Source organism: Fukomys damarensis, unplaced genomic scaffold, assembly GCF_012274545.1.
Source record: "Fukomys damarensis isolate Sample0158 unplaced genomic scaffold, DMR_v1.0_HiC HiC_scaffold_28, whole genome shotgun sequence".
NCBI classification, from domain to species: Eukaryota; Metazoa; Chordata; class Mammalia; order Rodentia; family Bathyergidae; genus Fukomys; species Fukomys damarensis.
The window spans coordinates 24,289,337-24,308,424 of NW_022900940.1; the positions used below are offsets into that span (position 1 = coordinate 24,289,337).

General features: G+C 34.5%; 1 protein-coding gene across 7 annotated transcripts in view; it reads right to left on the reverse strand.

Moving 5' to 3' along the window:
* Rbms3 (RNA binding motif single stranded interacting protein 3) overlaps positions 1 to 19,088 on the reverse strand; it is a 1,373,556-nt gene that overhangs the window by 127,288 nt on the left and 1,227,180 nt on the right. For all 7 annotated transcript variants that reach the window (XM_010638264.3, XM_033757090.1, XM_033757089.1 and 4 more), the window contains one exon: positions 14,138 to 14,244. In XM_010638264.3, coding sequence (XP_010636566.2) covers positions 14,138 to 14,244 — 107 coding nt within the window. The remainder of the gene's footprint in view (positions 1 to 14,137; positions 14,245 to 19,088) is intronic.

A 19,088-nucleotide genomic window follows, 5' to 3' on the forward strand; every position in this document is an offset into this window, starting at 1 on the left:
TGTAGAAAAGTGATGTTTAATCCTGTCATTTATGTTCAAAGAGGGTTCATTATGGTCACAAATATTTTCCATTTTTCCAAATTCATATTGTTTGTATTTTGGAAGCATATATAATCTATTTAAATAAAACCTGGGTGTTTTGTCATTCTGCAACAACAGCTAAGCTTAGCATTTTAGCCAGAATAGAATATTTCTAGGCCTCCTAGATGTTATCATTATTAGAAAAGCTGAAAATATCTGAAAAAAATAATGGTTTATTGGAGTAATTAAGATATACTTAGGGCCAGGGATTTAGCTCAGTGGTTCCATCGCCTGCCTTGCAAGCGCAAGGACCCGAGTTCAATCCCTGGTATCAAACAAACAAAACAAAACAACACCAAAAAAAACCACAGTATAGAAGATATCCTTATTTTTAATAAGTGTGGAGGATTCATGAAAACATTAGTTTGACTTAAGAGCTGGATACTAAATGATGTAATTGAGTATTATTCTGTTGGGTTATATCAAGAATTAAAAAGTATAGACAAACTGCTTATCGTGTACACTTTAGCAAGTAGGCATTGGTGCCTCAAGAGATCTTCCCTTGTTCTCATCTGGATAGCAGAGAATCATTGATATAACAAAGCCGAGGAGAAGATAGGCTGACAGAATTTTTTTTTCACCTTTGAAACTAGTTTTACACTCAATGTTGGGATCAAAACATTTGAGAGGGTAAAGTTTATACAAACACATATGGACTGAAATTCTTGGAAAATTGAAACCATGATGTTTGAGCCTAATAGTTCTCCTTTTCCTAAGTTTTGTCTTGACACATGATGTATTATAACTAGATGAATTACTAATCAATAATTGCAAGGCTCTTCGGGCTCTTATGATCAGATTTAAAGTGTAGTAGATATATACTTCAATTCCATTCTGGATTATAGCTAGCTGAGTTCAGAGAAAGCCAAAGAAGTCAAACATATTATAGTATTCTTGATATTATATTTAAAGAATTTATGTCTTGTACACAATTTTAATAATTACACTCATTAAGTTGTAACTTAATAGTGTACAAATATTATTTGGTTATGATTAAATATGCAAAAAACAAAATGAGTTAAAAGACAATGCGCATAAAATGCATCTGCAAATACAATGTGGTATAAGTGTTTATGTATTGTCAAGGTTTATATCTCAATATCCCCCAAGACACTGGGGCTTTTGGATGGATTATGGGGTCTTCCATCTGACTTGGGAGTGGGGTTTGTGGGGGAGAGCTGTGTTACTGGAGGCATGGCCTGAAAGGTTTATCTCCCTCTTCTGCTCCTCCCTTTACTCTCTGCTTCTTAGTTTGCACACCATGAGTAGCTTTCCCTCTGCCATGCTGTCCTGCCTTAGTATCAGCTAACTATGGACTGAAACTTCTATAAACTCTGAGCTGAAATAATCCTTTTCACCTTTTAATTGCGGATGTTGGTATTGTGTCCTAGGAACGAAGAAAGTAACTAAGACATCTTCTAGAGTAGAAGCTCACTTAATATCCTTTATACTCACTTAGCATTATTCATATTTAGAAAACATGACTTTTCTTTACAATGTTTCTAAAATTAAAAACTTAAAAATTTTGAAAACTTCTGCCAGGGATTTTTTTCTCAGTGATTCTACCGCCTGCCTCGCAAGCACAATCCCAAGTTCAATCCCCGGTACCAAAAATAAATAAATAAATAAATAAATAAATAAAAATAAATTGAAGATTTCTGATGAAAAGTAAAACTGAAATTAATTTCAACAAGATATTAAGGTTGAGGCAGTATAACTATAAATGACCTTTTTTCTCCCCAAATATATTTCATACTATTTAATGATGCATATCGAAAGAGTTATTTTCACAATGAGTGGACTTTTTAATTTTAGAAAAGCACATTATATCATCTATGATGTGTTTTACAATTTGAAACTTAGACATGAAAAAGGCATATCGTTTATGAAAGTGATATAGACCAGTAATTCAGAAGGAAGTTTGAAAATGTCTGGAGACATTTGGCTTTGAAGTCACTATGATACAGAGGTTTAAAAACAATAACAACAACAAAAACAGGTTTGTTAGAGGAGACATGCCAAAATGAAAGTGGACAAGAGGTTAAATTCTGGGTTGAAGTTACAGTACTTTGGGATTGGGAAGCCAGTTAGAATTGAAAAAAAATCCAAATGACTATCCTATACTCTCAGAGTATATGTGATACCAAAAATGTGGATATTGACGATAGTCAGAGAAACCAACAAAAATCAGCAATAATCATAACATCACTGGATGACGGAAGAATTAAGTCAAGATTCTGGCCAAAGAAAATGCTTTTAACCTTCTTTCTGTTAAAGAAGGAACTAGTACTAGGAAAAAGAAAAGCTGCACTGAGAACAAAATTAGAGGCTATTGGTTCACTTGCTGAAAGGAGATATAAGAGAATGACCTCTGTAAGAGAAGAAGGTGGACTTTTCCTAGAGAAAAGCTCTGCACATTCAGGGAACCACTGAATGGTTAGTTTCTCCCAGGAGAGGAAGTCAGAGAGGAAAGGCAGGGTGTGCTCTCGTATGCTGAAGGGATACTCTCTTAGCTATAAAGAAGTGAGTCCATCTTTTGAAGTGAAAACTAGGGACAAATAATATAGTCGATAAAAAATTTTCCGAGATAAGACAGACAAATCCTGGTTAATTGTCCTATAAAAGGTGCCAACAACCTGAAAAATGGCACAAATCATTATTTACTCCAAACAATACTTTTTCCCAAATATATTTCATTAATTTGTCATCTGTCCAGTGAATTTGTTTCATCTTTTAAAACTCTTTTCCCTTGGCCTTTTTCATTCTCAACCCTTGGTCTTTTGACGTCTCGGAGATCAGTTTGTTCTTTGGTGACATCTTCATTCACCTTTGAGATTCCAGTATTCAGCGATAGGCTTTTCTCTCTCTTTTTTGCTTCTGTGCTCTGGTAACAGTCACTTTCTGACCTTGACTGTTATTTATATCCTGGCACTTCTCAAGTCTGTCTGAGACTCAAGTTTCCATCCCAAATTCCAGGTATTTATTGCCAAGATAAATTAGGAAGTTCAATGTATGTTTATTGCTTTCTTCTAAGTGATCATTTCTTGATTGATTCTTATTAATTCCTTTTGGAATCTATGCTCCTCTGTCTTCACCTCTTTCCTACTCTGCAGCCATCCAAAGTCTCACTATGTCATGAAGATTTTATCAGTGACATCTGTTATCTGAAGACAAAACATGGTTCACAGAGCTCTTCCTGATCAAGTCAGCACATCCCTGAAGATATCCACGACCATAGGCAATTCAAGACCCATCCTTTAAGAAACACAGACACACATTCACTAGATCCTAGGGTGTTATCTCTGGGCCTTTCCAACTTCAACGTTGGGCTGGGAAGTCTCTTCCTTATTATCTTTGAGAAATTTGAAAATGTATGCTTTCAGAGTCAAACTAGCTGGAGCAGTCTCTGGGAAAGTCACCATCTGTGGGGGCCCAGTCATGGCCAACTGGAGTTTGACATTTGGAAAATAACTTCTTCCTGTATAATTAAGGCATCAACGTTTGCTACTTTTCAAGGAAACTGTTTGTTAAGCTTGTTTTGATTCTTTGACCCTGACAAAACAGGAAACTCGTTAGCCGAAGATCTGATGTTATCTGTAAGAGTCAGGAAATCCGGTCTTTGCATAAAGATAAAAACCATTGCTTGGTGTTTTCTGTTGTTGTGTGCCCTTAAAAGCTTCCTGTTGATGTGAACCTATAAAAGGAGCTGTTTCTGTGAAATAAATCAGACTTCTCTTCGTCTCCACTCAGGCTTGAGTGTTCTTTCCTTTCTCAATCCTCACTCCCTGACTCAGGCATGTTCGTATTGTGACGGCTGGACTGCCACAACCATCTCTGTCCAGGTAGCATCTACTGTGCCCCTTGGCCTGTCCCTGTGACTCAGGTGGGCTCTATTATGACCATGCTCGTGCCTCCCACCTAGATTCTTGGCTATGTCCAGTTTGTGATCTCCTCTTCCTATCTCATTATTTGGAATATTAGAGAACTCAAATAAATGTGTGTTAAGTAAATGAACAAATGATTTAAATGATATTTTGAATTTGTACTTTAAATTGATATTTGAAAGTAGAATTTGAGTGTATTTTATGATTCCTTATTTTATTATTAAAACTGCCTTTGAAAAACTAGCTGTACCACTTGAACTTTTAATAAAGAATGTTTTAAGCCGTGACTGATCACAAAGATAGGTAACAAAATGATCATTGGGATTTCTGAGAGATATCTTCACTGCAGTGGGGAAACTAATGTACCTGAATCACATCATGGTCAGAGATCTAGGAGGAATTAGAGGCAGCTGAAAACCAGGAAGCCTTTCTTCTTAAAACTACGGGTATTAAATCAGGATGAGCTAAAGACTATTTAAAGTTGTCTTGACATCTTCAAGAGAGTTTTCAAGAATAAAGCAAATTAGAGGATTGGGATTTATCACTTTAAAAGTAGCCAGAGACCAGAAAATTTAACTTCTTTATGTCTGAGAACAGCTTGTCAAGGCAATTCATAATGCTGCTGTTTACTTACTATGTCATCGTCACAGTTCTCCTTTTTGGCTTTTGTGAAAGCATTCCTGTCAAAGAATTTCTCCCTTACATAGCAACAGAAAAGGACAGGATATAAACATGTGAGAAGAATTAAGACTGAAAGCCTAAGAAAGGCCACAGCTGCCCAGAAAAAAAAGGCACGGGTAAAAGAGAAGCAAAAACAAAACAACAACAAAAAAATGCTGTAACTATTATTTGCTAAAGATATGTCAAAGTCTGAAAGTTTTGGGGGGAAAATTCTAGTTTGAGTTTGTTATTGATTTTTTTGTTTGTTTGTTTTGTTTTTTTGAGACAGAGTCTCACTATGTAGTTGAGACTGCCCTGGAACTCACTATATAGCCCAGGCTGGTCTTGAACTCACAGCTATCCTCCTGCCTCAGCCTCCCAAGTGCTGGGATTACAAGAGTGTGCCACCATGCTCAGCATGAGTTTGTTATTGAGACTGAGGTTAGGTTAATCCTTGGCTTACAATCATTAAAAATCATTATGTAAGGGCACCTATAATTTACCTACATTTCAATGACTGAATTTTATAGAATTTTAAGAGTAATTTTTTTCACATCTTAATACCTGTGAAATTGGGACTCACATGGTAATTGGTGGCATTTCATAGTGTGTTAAATTTTTGTAGTGGTATTTAATATAATACTTCATCTTTAATCAATGATGTCTTAAGAGTCAATGCTGTAGTGTATCACTGCTCAATCCCACTGTGATGTGGTTAATTACGATGAAAAATGCAAAACACTAAGATTACTAATAAGGTGAGCCTGAGGGTGTAGATTGAGGAAAATTCCATATTATCTGGCTAACTGATCCATATTCTTCCACATCTCAGTTTAAATTTGATACTGCCTGGTCATGGCTAAAACCCTTAGGGGGTGGCTGTTGAGTATTGTGGCAGTCTGGGTTTCCCAGGACAATTCGAACAACTTCAGAAATACCCCACTTCACTGACACTGCATTTAGTTGCCTTGATCCATGGAACTGAATCAGAAGACCAGGAACATGGATGTCAACCGTCAGCCTTTTTCCTTATCATTGCTTCCATCTTCTTAGCCTCAACTCCTCCTAACTGTCCTCCCCAAGCACAGAAGTGTGCTGCTATCCTATCCTTTCCTGTGACAACACAGGTGAAACAGAGAGGACTGGAGCTCATCACCAACTGCGTTCTATCCAGAATTATACTATTACAGGAACTCACAAGATTTACTTTTTATCGTTAGTGATAACGATTTAGAAAACATTGGGCCTGCCCGGTTTAAAACAGAACATTTAACCAAATAAGAACATTTTTATACAAAATTACGGAGAACCCAAATTCTTATATCAATGGGAAGGTCTTTTTCAAGATTGGAAGGACCACTCACCCTGTCAACATTTTGCATTTCAGGTAAATTATAAAATCACACCTGGTAGGGCCCCTAAGAAACCCAACCTGGAAATATTGACATGCATCATAATGGTCAACTGCTCTTTTCATGATCACATACACAAAGACTTCCCTTTAGTTCAACAATGAAAAGACAATTTTCAGAACTTGGCAATGTTAATAGGTACATCTTCATTTTCTCCCAAGGTCTTGTTAAAATAATTTTTAAAAAAAGAAATAAGCAACTAATTGCCAGATACTGTGATACACACAAAGGAAATAGAGGTGAACTACATAGGTAATGTCCCCACCTTCATGAAAAATGGTCTACAACATCCTGAGTCTAGATAGTATGATTAAATTCTCCAAATAATTAGTTAGATATTCCACTTAAAATTGTGATTAAATTTTTCACCAAAATATTTTTGTTTCTGGTGGCTCAAGGTATATTATTTCAATTTCATATCTCTGAAACAAATTTTCTAGTGTTTATTATTGTAAAATTAGATTGCAGGAAATATGGGTCAAAGCTAACAGAAGTGTTATATTTTGGATCTCATTGTCAAGATAATCTCATGCTTAATTAGAAGTATGTTAACTGGTAGGTGATCAAGTAGTTATTAGTTGTAAACAGCATTCAGAGCATATTCAACTAAAGACCATGGGGGTAATTTTGTCTTACTGCTACAAATGTCTCAAAGCATGTGTTTTTTTACTCTGAGCATGACAGAGACATAGCATGTGCAATAAAATTCCTGTTTACCAATTCTTTTTTGAATCCAGTAAGCCATTGATTGTGGCATTAGGTTGCTTCTTCTGTCAAAAATTGTTGCTTTGAAAGACAATGGAAAGTACTTGAGTATGAGGGCTCCTTCCTGCACCACCAAGGTAGTATAAGCAATTTCAGTATCCAAATATTTGCCATTTTTCACCAGAATAAAAAAGTAATTGATTCATCTTCTTTCTCCTTAAGAATACTAATTGTGTGATCTATCATTTCACAATCTAGCTCTCCTTTTCTCTTGATTCCTAGCAATAGTTTATATTTTCTTTTATTTTTCTTCTTTCATTGCATTTTGTTTTTTCTATCCAGGCCCTCCTCCCCCTGAAAGTTCTTGACTTTTATGATTATATGATATCCAAAAGAGAAAATTGGCTAGAAACTTGAATACCACCTAAAGTTTCAGTGCTAAATAATGCTTTATGATTTGGAATGTGATGTTATAAAATTCTTAACACAATCTGTGTCGAAGATGAAATTTATTAATCTCTGTGTTTTAAAAGTATACTATATAACACAAGTAAAAATCAGCAGAAAGACTACATTGATAGCAAATTTTCTTTCAAATATAGGTAGTTGCATTAAAATAATTTTTATTTCAGAAATAAAAAGATTTGGCATAAAATTGGACATCAAGGAATTTAAGTACTCTTGACATGGGAATACAGAGCAAAGCTGGCTTCCAAGTAAAATTCCCTGAGCAAAGGCCAGGGATTTAGCTTAGTGGTGCCGCCACCTGCCTCACAAGCACAAGGTCCCGAGTTCGATCCCGGTACCAAAAAATAAAACAAAACAAAACAAAACAAAAAAACCCTGAGTGGTGCTGATGATATTATGATAGTTAAAATAATGCTGACTACAAGATAGAGCTTTCCAAATTTAGAATGCATTTCTGGTTGGAAAATAAGTTAATCTCTCAGATACCCACCCTGAAAAATTAATACTTACTAGCTAATTTTTAAATAACAATATTTAATACAAAGCCAAAAATGAACCAACATTCTAGTGGCTGCTATGAATATGTTGAGTTTTTTTATTATTTTGTTTTTCCTTCATTGTTATATAGATATGAGCCAGTTATTTGATTTCTATAACACTAAATCATATTCTACTCTACTTTTAATCACTTCCTCTATAGAGATTTTTGCCATTTTATCTCCCACATTAGTATCAATCTGTGTGTTTATAACAGTTCATACTATCCAATCCCCTGCCACCAGGGCAAAAGATACCCAGTGGATGCTTCTTGACAGCCTGGATGTTTTAAAGCTGTTTCTTCCACAATATTATTTTTTAAAAATATTTTTAAAACAGAATTCTTCTCTTAAGAACACTCTGACAAATGTAGTCCAATCCTGAGAAAGCAGGAAAGCAAACAGGGAACACAGACTAGAGAGATTCTCACTGTGAATGCATTTATCTAAGATATCCATGTTGGAGTCATTCCTTATACCACATTGCATCTTTAATCTACCACTTGAAGTGTTAGTCAGTAGAGCAACAAAGGCCTTAGGGTAACAATTGATGATGGTAATGAGGTAGGGGAAAGGTAATAAGGGAAAGGAAAAAATATGAGAAAATGAAAAAAATGGAAATAAAATGTTTGTAAATGGGGAGGGAAGGGGAGGTGAAGGGAGGGCAGGGACAAAGGGAAAAAAAATGAGAACCAAGACCTGTCATGTAAAGGTACAAGGTCCTAATGATGAATGTAACTGTACTGTATAGATAAAATGTACCAATAAACTCAATGATAAAAAAAGACAGAGTAGAAACTCATAATTGAGATGTTAATAATTAAAAATTAATATTTAACTTTAGTAAAAAACAAAAACAAACCCAAACTAAAAAACAAAAACAAACCCATACAAAAATCTACAACACATCCCTAAAAGAAATGGAATATAGGATGTAAGTACTGTGTTATTTATATATATATATTTATATTATTTATATTGCTCTCTGCCTGCTTAGAAATCTACAACAAACTCTTTTTCCTGGTTATCAGTGGATTCCGTCAGAATCGACGACTCCTAGTAACTTGAACTACAATAGCCAGGAGGCTGTGTGTTTGAAATCAGGCTATCAACTTTGCTTATACTTGGTTATGGGTTCACAAAAACTTTCTCCCACATTTATTTCATTTATTTAGTGGTAATGAAAAGAAATTTTATAACTGAATAAACAACACATAAAGACAGGGGAAGTTTTCAACCATCACTGAAAGCAAGTTGACTTCAAGTCTGAAAATAGACAACTTAGTTGGGACAGAGGCCATAACATAATACTTATCCTAAATTGTCTATAGAGACCCTTCACTTTCAGCTAATAAATAGTGGATTTTGTGAGTATGTTGACAGGACCTACTAATTTAAGAAAATTTAAGTACCCTATGTCAATATATCAAATCCTATAAAAGATTTCAAATTAAGGTATCCAGGCAGGGTCGTATCATTGTACCCTTGCAACCTTGGTATTGTGCAGTAAAAACATGGTATTCTGTACCAAGAGGCCTATATCTTGGACAGATAAAAATGCATTTCAATAAAATGTCCTCAGGAAATACTTCCACATCATTCTGCACCTAAAACTTGTTTTATGAAATGGGATAATTAAGGAATTCCAAACTTTAATAGTCCTAGACTGCATCCCTAAAACCTTGTTTGATTTTTCTCTTCAATACAATCTGTGCACTGTTCCTAGAAAGCCAAATACTGATTTTTAACAATATCACTTTAATTTCATCAGTTCATTTTCATATCCAAACTGTGAAGATAATCTTGTTAAATTTTTCCATAGTAAGGGAAGTGATCTTCCTATTCAAGTAGAGAGAATATGTTTGTTATGTTTATTGCTTTTAAATTGATTCTGGCAGAGAACTGTAAATAAGATAAAGCCAAGAAATGCCACTTTATTGGACTTTGTTTTATAATAAAATGTGGTGTTTTTCACTAAACATCTGGGACTTTGTCACTTCCTGTCCATTTGTCATGTCTCTTCCTTGTGTCCATGGCCAAAACAGTATTTCTTAGAAATATATAATCCCAATACAATTGTTATCAATGATATTTACAGACTCAATTAATATAGGGCTTGAGAAATTTTATGAAAGCTAGATGAGAGTTTTGAACCAAGGAAACTTGGATTATTTTTTATATTTGTACTATCTAAGAATAAAAGGTCAATACAAAAATTTAGTGAGCCACACTCATATGGTATAATTTAAAACAGCATTTACTTAGATTTAAAAATTTTAAGGAACCAAAAGACCAATCACAACAACAGTAAACATGAAACAGCATTAAAATTTGAGTGATTTTTACCATTATAAGGGAAACCTATCAATCCTTTGATTTGATCCAATCAGCTTTCTGATATGATCAAATTAAAGTTGTAAAAATATACATATCAAAAGCTAGTGTGTATATGTCTGTGTGAGTTTTGTGACTGTGATATTGGTAGTGATTGAAGAAATGAATGAATGTTTATTCTAGCTCATGATTATCTTTACTGAGGCATTAACTCTCAATAAATCAGATTCTCATTTGGTAGTCAGGGAAGAAAAATCTTGCAGCTACTAGCTTTTTGATCAGCTGTTCTTATTATTCAGGGTAAAGTCCAATTTGGCAGGTCTTTGGTTGCACTGCACATGTACTCTTTGCAGGAGGAAACTGTAAGAGTTTCTTTTCATGTTCCTGATATGTTTTTTAAATTGCTTGAAGCCTTCCTGGTTCCTGAACAGTCATCTGAGAATCACAGTCAAGGTCAGTAAGACTGAAATAAGAATTAAGAATATAGACTTATATATAATAAAACATCTGGGCAATGCAATGTCATGGGGATCATGAGAGTCTAACAATGATCAAGTAAGCAACATTAGAACGAACAGTAACATTAGTAATATTTCAGTGCTTGTTCGTGGTAAGTGCTGACCAATAAGAACATAAATGCTAGAATAGGGTTCTGGGGACCTCCTGCTGTGACAGCCAACACCCCACTCTTGTGCATCACAGTGGGTGCTGGAGAAGGTACCGGGGTGGAAGAAGTGAGGTGTTGCTGCTGGAATGGTGGTAGTGGCTCTTAACCAAACGATGCAGACAGATTTTAATGTTTTATCAATCTCCCTGCCTCTTTGAGAATGCAGACCTTGAGTATATTAGCACTGTCATTGGCACAAAGTGTGGCTTATGGCTGAGGATTCTCAAGAGATATATAAAGTCTTCCCATTTTCATTGGCATAGCATGGTAAAGTTAGATTTTCTTCATATGTTTTAAACAAAGCAGCATATATCAACAGACTGAATATTAAGTACGTGTGCAAATTTGGTCTTTTTTTACTGAGCCAGACATTAATTTTCAAAAGTGTAAAACAGTGTCTCTTCTTTCAAAAAGTACTTTTGCTCTTTAAAAAAAAATGTAATTTTTCATAAAAGTGTACTTTTTATATTATGACTTATTTTTATGTCTAAATGGACTAATAAATTATTTTAGAGAATATAAATGGATCTGGAGTCCAGTGAATTTTAGACAATATATTTGCAAAATAAAGCAATAAGAACTGTGCAACACCAGTGGAAAGGGGCTTTACCGCCCCTCTCCTGAGTATTCTACTCAGTTATAGTTGTCCCTTAAAGTATCACTTAAGAACTTTAAAACATTCCTGTTTTTTACTTTTGCAAAAACTTTGTACTAGCACTTATTTCAAAATTTCACTAATGTAAATCAATTATGCATGCAAAATTATCAGTATTAGATATTTATAAAGAAATGGAATTCACCAAACTGTGCTAACAATACTATGAAAGTGTCACCCCAAAGAAGACAACTGTAAATAATAAGTTAAAAGTTTAATTAGCTTTTCATTTTTCATGCTTATAATACCCCTAAAATGCTTGCAATCTGCTGGTTTTCTTTTCTTCATCAGTTGTGAGAAATACTCTCCACATTAGTAATTTTTACTTGACTTTCAAAGAGAGGAAAAGCAAACAATTGGGCAATTACCTCAAAGTTTAAAGCAACACAGTCCAATTTTTTAAACTGTATGGGAGACAATGATTGAAAAGTATACAATTGTTTTATTTACCAAAAAAAAAAGCAAAAATAAATATCCAAAAGAATGTCCTTATAACATTAGGAATCGTGTTTCAGAAATGAATCTAAGGAAAAAAAAGTACATCTCTAAAGGAAGGGGAGAAATAATATTCTCCCTTGAGCGTAGGACCCAGAGTCCTCACTTTGATTAGTGATTTTATTCTTATAGTCCGTGTGGTCACAGACTGCAAATAGAGAATGTAGGTAGTGCCCCTACGTGACCCACAGGAGCAAATGCAAACTATCTTGTAAGGTGTCATTGATCATAAGCAGAAAATCTCTTTCAAAAGTGCAAAAGTAGAGAAAAGCAATAATACACAAAATATGTGTCTTAGAGTCAGTAAAATATGAAATTAGAATTTACAAGTATATGAAAGCTACTTAAATATTGCTTATAGGATTCTTCATATTATGAAACTTTGTTAACCACACTAACATATTTTAAGTTACTCCAGTAAAGTATAATGTAAAAGAGGTTAGGAACAAAATTTAACAATTGATGGACAAAGTTATCCAACATTCTTGCCATATCTATTTCTGAGACCACAATCAAGGTGTTTGTCCCCAAACCAAAATATTTGACCAGTGCATACCCTTTAATTTCCTATTTTCTTACCTTTACTGTATCTACACATTTGCAATATATACTTTATTGGTCAAAAGTAAATTTACTATTGTCCCTTGATTTTCATAGCTCAACAGGAAAAAAATTAGATTTTACAACAAAGATGTGGAATATACCTTTAACACCTACATCTAACTTATAAGGTACTCTGAGTCATAAACTTGACTCCATGATGCAGTACATATGGTATCTGTCATGCACCAAGCCAAAAACCCTAGTTCTATTTACAGTACCAGATGGGTAGCTCTGCCCTTTTCTTATGTTCGTTGATTTGATTTCAAAGAAATGAAGACTCCGGTGAAATATCTTAGTGTAACTGCCTTCTATTGTGTGAAGATGATAGAACAGGATCTTGAGACAGGAACTGAAGTTCCAGTCACAAAAGCATACAGATTACAGTCAGCAGGGATTTCACCCAAGCAAATTGCAAAGGTCAAATGATCCTTCTAGATTGTGAGTGTTGGGTTTGGGATGGATGCGGTGAGAGACATCAGGAAAACACTGAATGAAGTCCATGCTAAAGACACACAGATCATTCCCTCACCTCTTTCTTAAAACACCATGTGAATTGTTTTTCTGAAGTTCAGAATGTGGGAACTTGTCTTTTTCTATTAGCTTCCAGTGCTCAGTGATAATTCTGATTTTCATGTTTTAATGCAATAAGTTAAAAATTATATAGTGTTTGAACATAACTATACACATTAAGCAGAGTTTTGAGACCTGCATGCAAATGCTCAAAACAGACAATCTCAGAAATTAAAAAATGGCTAAAGGTTTTGCAGAGAAGAATACCAGCCTCATTTCTTTTTTTACACCTGCTTTGTCAGTGTTGAAAGTACAATGCCTCTTAAATGATAAATGGATAAAGTAGGTGCTTTCAATAAAAATACTACATAAAGCACTCCTGTTGAAATAATGGCTTTGGCACAAAATGGCATTTATTCAAGTTATTCAAACAACTCCATTCCATTTTACAAAGAATGAAAACAGCTCATAGGAGCCCAGGCACTCTTTCCTCTTTTTTTAAGTAACCAAAGGGAATCCATTCCCAAATGATGTAGGATTCATAAGTTTTCCTGTGTGCCAATTTTATTAGGAGAATAAATGGACAGTTAATTTAATTGCATTTTCTTATTGTGAATGTCAGAATCCTGTATATATCAACTTTTCTTCCTCTTTCTTGACCTACAGAAAATGTCATACTGTAAGTTTATATATGTATAATATATAATATAGTATTATATGTATATATACACATATGTCTTAATTTTTGCTTGCCTTTTTCAAAACACAAACACTAAACTTTCAGTATTGATTTCACTGAAAATATTTGCTTAAGTAATAAAACCCACATTTTATAATTATTATATCATTATAGATCCATTCTCAGTGAATTCCTTTCAGGTTCAACTTTGGCTAAAGACAGAAATCTTACTGTAGTACAGAATGAGATTAGTTTTTTAAGCTCATATTCCTCATCATGTAATTTTGCCCTACACACATTCATGCAGGCCGTCTTATTTGAGCCTTTATTGTTACTCCATTTTCCATGGGCCATAATTTTTCTCATGGCCCTAAATGACTGCTTTGCCATCATTCTGAAAGGTGTCTGCTGCCAAATTTCTAAGCAAAAATTTTCAGTCAGGACTTACCTCTCCTTCCCTGGGCCAAGGCCTCCCATTTTGGGTATATTTGCTTTGATTTTGCCGTTTTTTTTGTCCTCCATCAGCAAATTTGCACAGTAATGGTTCACTGGGGGCTGCAGAGATAAGAAACCAATTCCACATTAGCAAATTCCCCTTAAAAACAAGAGATTCTTTGAGACACTGTAGTGCTTTGTACTGAACATCTTTTGAAGTAACATCTTGGTTTTGAAGAGGTATTTGGCCCCATTTTAGTCTCCACTTTGTTGGCTGCTGTTCTAACTGGGCTTCAAAAAAGTACTGGCAGATCATAAAAGAATATAATAAATATTGTTGAAAAAATAATCAGTTAAAGTAGAACTTTCTCAGAAGTGAAGAAGCAAGTATATTCCCTTCTAGTGAAGTTAGAAACATATTCAAAATTGTTAGTGTGTATGAACGAATACTTCTCCTTTAAGCCAACTGTGATTTTCACTGCAGAAATGACTCAATTTCAGAAAGTGATGTTGGGGTGCTTCTTTCTGAAAAGATATTTTCCTAACTAATTGTAACCAAATTAGCTTTGTTTTCTTATTAGTCATCTGTAATTTCAAAAAGGCTAGAAGTTGATCCTCTATCTAATGCTTTTAATTCCAGTTTCCCAGTACAATCTAGTCAGAATCCCAGGAAAACAATCATTAGAATATTAAGTGAACACACACAATAAAATGTGGTCAAGGATATTACTATAACTCATGATTCACAGAGATATTGTGGAGATTCTGCAGGACTTCAGTAAACTCATTTACTAGGAGTAAATGAAAACAACTACAGTATGTCAGAAATCGTCTTCCAAAAGTGACATTGCAAAATGATGATTTTTTTTAAATACCTAAGAAGGCAAAGTCATTTTTTAAGAATTGATGTTCCTTTCCCCTTATGTATCTGACTAGAAAAGAAAACCATTTGGCCTAACAAACTTGGTTATATATTAAGATAGCTAGAAGTGTTCATTTGTTTCTTTGTTTGAATAAATGAAATATCATTTTGTAAATTTACTGTCTGAACACCAATATGAATTTCACGTATCTGTTACCATCTCAGAAAATGTATGAAACCAAAAATTAGTTGGAGTCATGGCTCTGGTTCCTTAGCCCTAATTTTGTGGAACCAGCTCACTCTGACTATTGGTTGGAGCCCCAAATGAACTGCTTTGGCCAATGAGATGTCAGTAAATGAGCCTGAAACAGAAGGTTGAAATGGGTATAAGCGTCGGTACTGGATCTTCTGTGTGTCTATGAAAATATGTCCAAGCTAGTCTGCTGGAAGATGAGATGAAAATGGCACTGAGGCACACATAGCATTCCAGCCACGCCTGTAATAGACCATCCAATGGGCAGGAGCATGCAGACCGGTGAGTGAGAATCCAAGATCAGCAGTGGTGTGAAGAAACTACCTAACCTGCAGTTGCCCACAGAAACTTGCAGAGGATCAGGTACTATCAGTCAAGGCCATTTCACAAATATGTGAACTACAGAAAAGTTTGTTTCATATCACTACAATTTCACAACTAATATGAAAATTGTCTTAATAAATGATAGTTTCCTCAACATACTTTCTTCCATTCCTATAGTTAGGTAGTATTAATTCACCTGGATCAAATCATAATTTATTATGGAATTCTAATTGTCTTCAAAGCCAATAGTAAAAAAAGATTACAGGCAAACAGGTATCTACAGTAGATATCTACAAGCAGGTATGCTCAAATAGGTATCTACACACAAATACTTCAAAATCACCTGACTCTAAAGTAAAATTTTTCCAATCTTTTAGCTTACTCTTTCTTTTTGTTTTGTTTTGTTATTTTGAGATAGGGTCTCCCTATTTAGTTCAGACTGTTCTGGAACTCGCTGTGTAGCCCAGGCTGGTCTTGAACGCTCAGCGATCCTCTTGCCTCAGCCTCCCAAGTGCTGGGATTACAAGCATGCTCCACCATGCCCAGTGTACTTTTTTTTTTTTTTAATTGCAGAACTCTGCTTACCAGTTTTAGAGGAAATGACTCAGAGATAGCAGTTACCACTGACCAAGAAAAATGAAAAGCAAAATGTCATTTTTGCCCTATTCCAAGCACATAGCTCTCTACAGTAGTCCACTCTTATCTGCAGCTTCTCTTAATTAATTATAAATTTTGTGTCATTCTGATCAAGTCGATGAAATTTTGCACAATCCCACCCAGTGCTGCCAGGGACAAGAATCATCTTTTTGACCAGAATATCCAGGCTGTACATGTTGTCAGGCCGTTAGATTTAGTAGCCATCTTGGCTATCAAATCAACTGCTGCACTATGCAGTACTTGTGTTCAAGTAATTGGTATTTCACTGAAAAACAGTAGTGATGTGGCAATTCAGATATGCCGAAGAGTAGCCATTGTGTGTTTCTATTAAGTAAAAAGGTGAAAGTCCAGACTTACTATGGAAAGAATAAAAGTCATAGGCTGAAATCATAATATCTATGACACACGTTTCATCTCCTTGTGTTGGCACTGTGTAATCTCAGGTCATAAAAATAAAGGCAAGTACAGTATAGTATTTGAAGAGGGGGGAACCACATCCACTCTATATGGTTATCATTTTTTTCTCTTTTATTATTCATGTTGTTAATCTCTTACTGTGTTTAATTTCTAAAATAAACTTAATCATAGATATGTACGTACAGGACAAAATGCAGGGTTGTGTTCTATGGGTAATTTCAGATATCTACTGGGGATCTTGGAATATCATCTGGGGGTAAAGGCAACTACAGTATAGAGAACATACTTATTGCTGAATGAATGTAAGTGCTTTCCAGTTGTTGGCTCTGATGAGTCTCTGACTTCAGTGATTTTGATAAACTATAGAAATCACACAAGAGGGAGACTGCATTAAGGAATGCCCATATACAGTTGCTGCCTTGACAATGGAATTAATATAAATTCTTGACTCAGAGAAAAGTCAAAGTTTAAATGCAATCACTGGTCCCCAATATGCTATGAGTATGAATGTTTCCTGTGAGATTTCATATCTGTATGCTTATATAACGTGTAACCCAGCTCAACTCACCATGAAATTACCCAGTATTACCTGGCAAACTTTCATAGGTAGTGTTGTTTCTGTTTGCTACCTCACTCCACTGATTGTAACAATTGATTTTGGCACTAAAGGGTAGAAAATACTCATAATATGGATCAGGGTAAAATTTATGTATGTGTGTGCATGTGCAGTCTGTCAATGTGTGCGTGCATGCATATTGATACCAGCATTTTCCACTTACTTATAGAACATGCAAACTAATACATGGAATTGACCCGGGCCAAAGGACCCAGCCAAGATAGCAGCACCTGGGATTGTGAGAAATGCAGAATTCTGGGCCTCTAGATTTGACTCTATCAAAGACTGCATTCTAATGCTATCCCCGGGTGATTTGTGTGCAGACTAAAATTTGAGAAGCACTAGATTATGATTCTCTCTTTAATAGATGGAAGAATCTATCTGAGATGTTAAACATGAATTTCTCTGAATAATGAGATGATTTCAGTAGCACAGAAATACTGTACTGCTTAAAATTTCCTCATTGAAGGATTATAGTGCCAATTAATTTTGTTTAGTCTCTTTTAACACTGGTTAAAATAGAGACTAAATGAAGAAGAGGCCTTGTGGAAGGGAGATGCTATTATAAGCCACAGATTGCAATGTGCCGGAAGACAATATGGTCTGTCGTGCAAATAGAGAGTATTTAAAATATAAGTGCACAGCAATAAATGTTCAGAGTAATTATGAAGGAATAATTACCGTTTCTTTGTTTACTGAAGTATTTCTAGTCTTCTAAACTTTATGTTAAACACAAAATATACAATATATGATCAGATATAGATGATCTAAAGAATTACAAGTTTTCCAGTTACAAGCAAACAAGTAAGAATAAAGATATTGTTTAGTAAAATTGAGGTAAAGTTTTCTTTTGATTTTCACTAAAATTTAAAACACTTTTTGTTTGCTAAATCACTCAGAATGTCCCCTGACATTCCAGAAACCAGTAATTACTGGCAGTCCTTTATTAAACCTGTATGCTTTTTTAGAAAATATTCACAATTTCATACATTTGCCACATGAATTTGATATATTATAGATTTCTCATGCATGTGTTTGTGTTTATTGCTAGATATAAAACTAACTCCAAAATATATTACCGCGTGGTAATATTCAAGCAATTTTTACCATGAATATTACACAGAGTAATATGTTTTGGAGTTAGAAAACTAGCTGTGTATGGCAAAGGTACATTTATTTTTGGACTCAACCTCCTCTTTAGTATGTAACTATGTTTCATTTACTATTATGAGAGGTTTAACAATTTGGGTAGTTCTTAGCTGTGATAAAATTCTGGCCAGGAAACCAGATAGGTCCTGTCTGTGACAGGATCCTAAAATTTATCTAATGCACATTCTTTAATTTGTCAACAATGAAGATAAAAATAAAATTTAATAATCTGCCATTTTATTTGTGATATTTGGTGGCAAAATTACAACAAGCACTGTGTTCCCTGGATTTTCAAGCCAATATTTTTTCCAACTCCTTACTTTCAGTGTTCTTTACAATCAGAATTAAAATGAAATGAATTTTGGTTAGTTTTTCTGATGGACTTTATACCTTGAGATGGGGCTAAAAAAGACTGAACATTCTTTAAAATATGATTACAGTGATACTCTGGTTATGGGTTAGAATTCAAACTAAAATTTAAACAACAAATGAGATCTTGTCACATGACTTCTGTCACCCCTCTAATAAGTTTGCTTTAGTACAATAAATAAATTATATGAGTTATTTTTAGATGTATCAGACAGACAATTACCCCTATCATTTAGACCAAAATTAGCAAAGGACTATAAACTAACAAAGTGGAAATAAATAAAAAATTAATAGCATATTTCAAAGAAAGTATAACA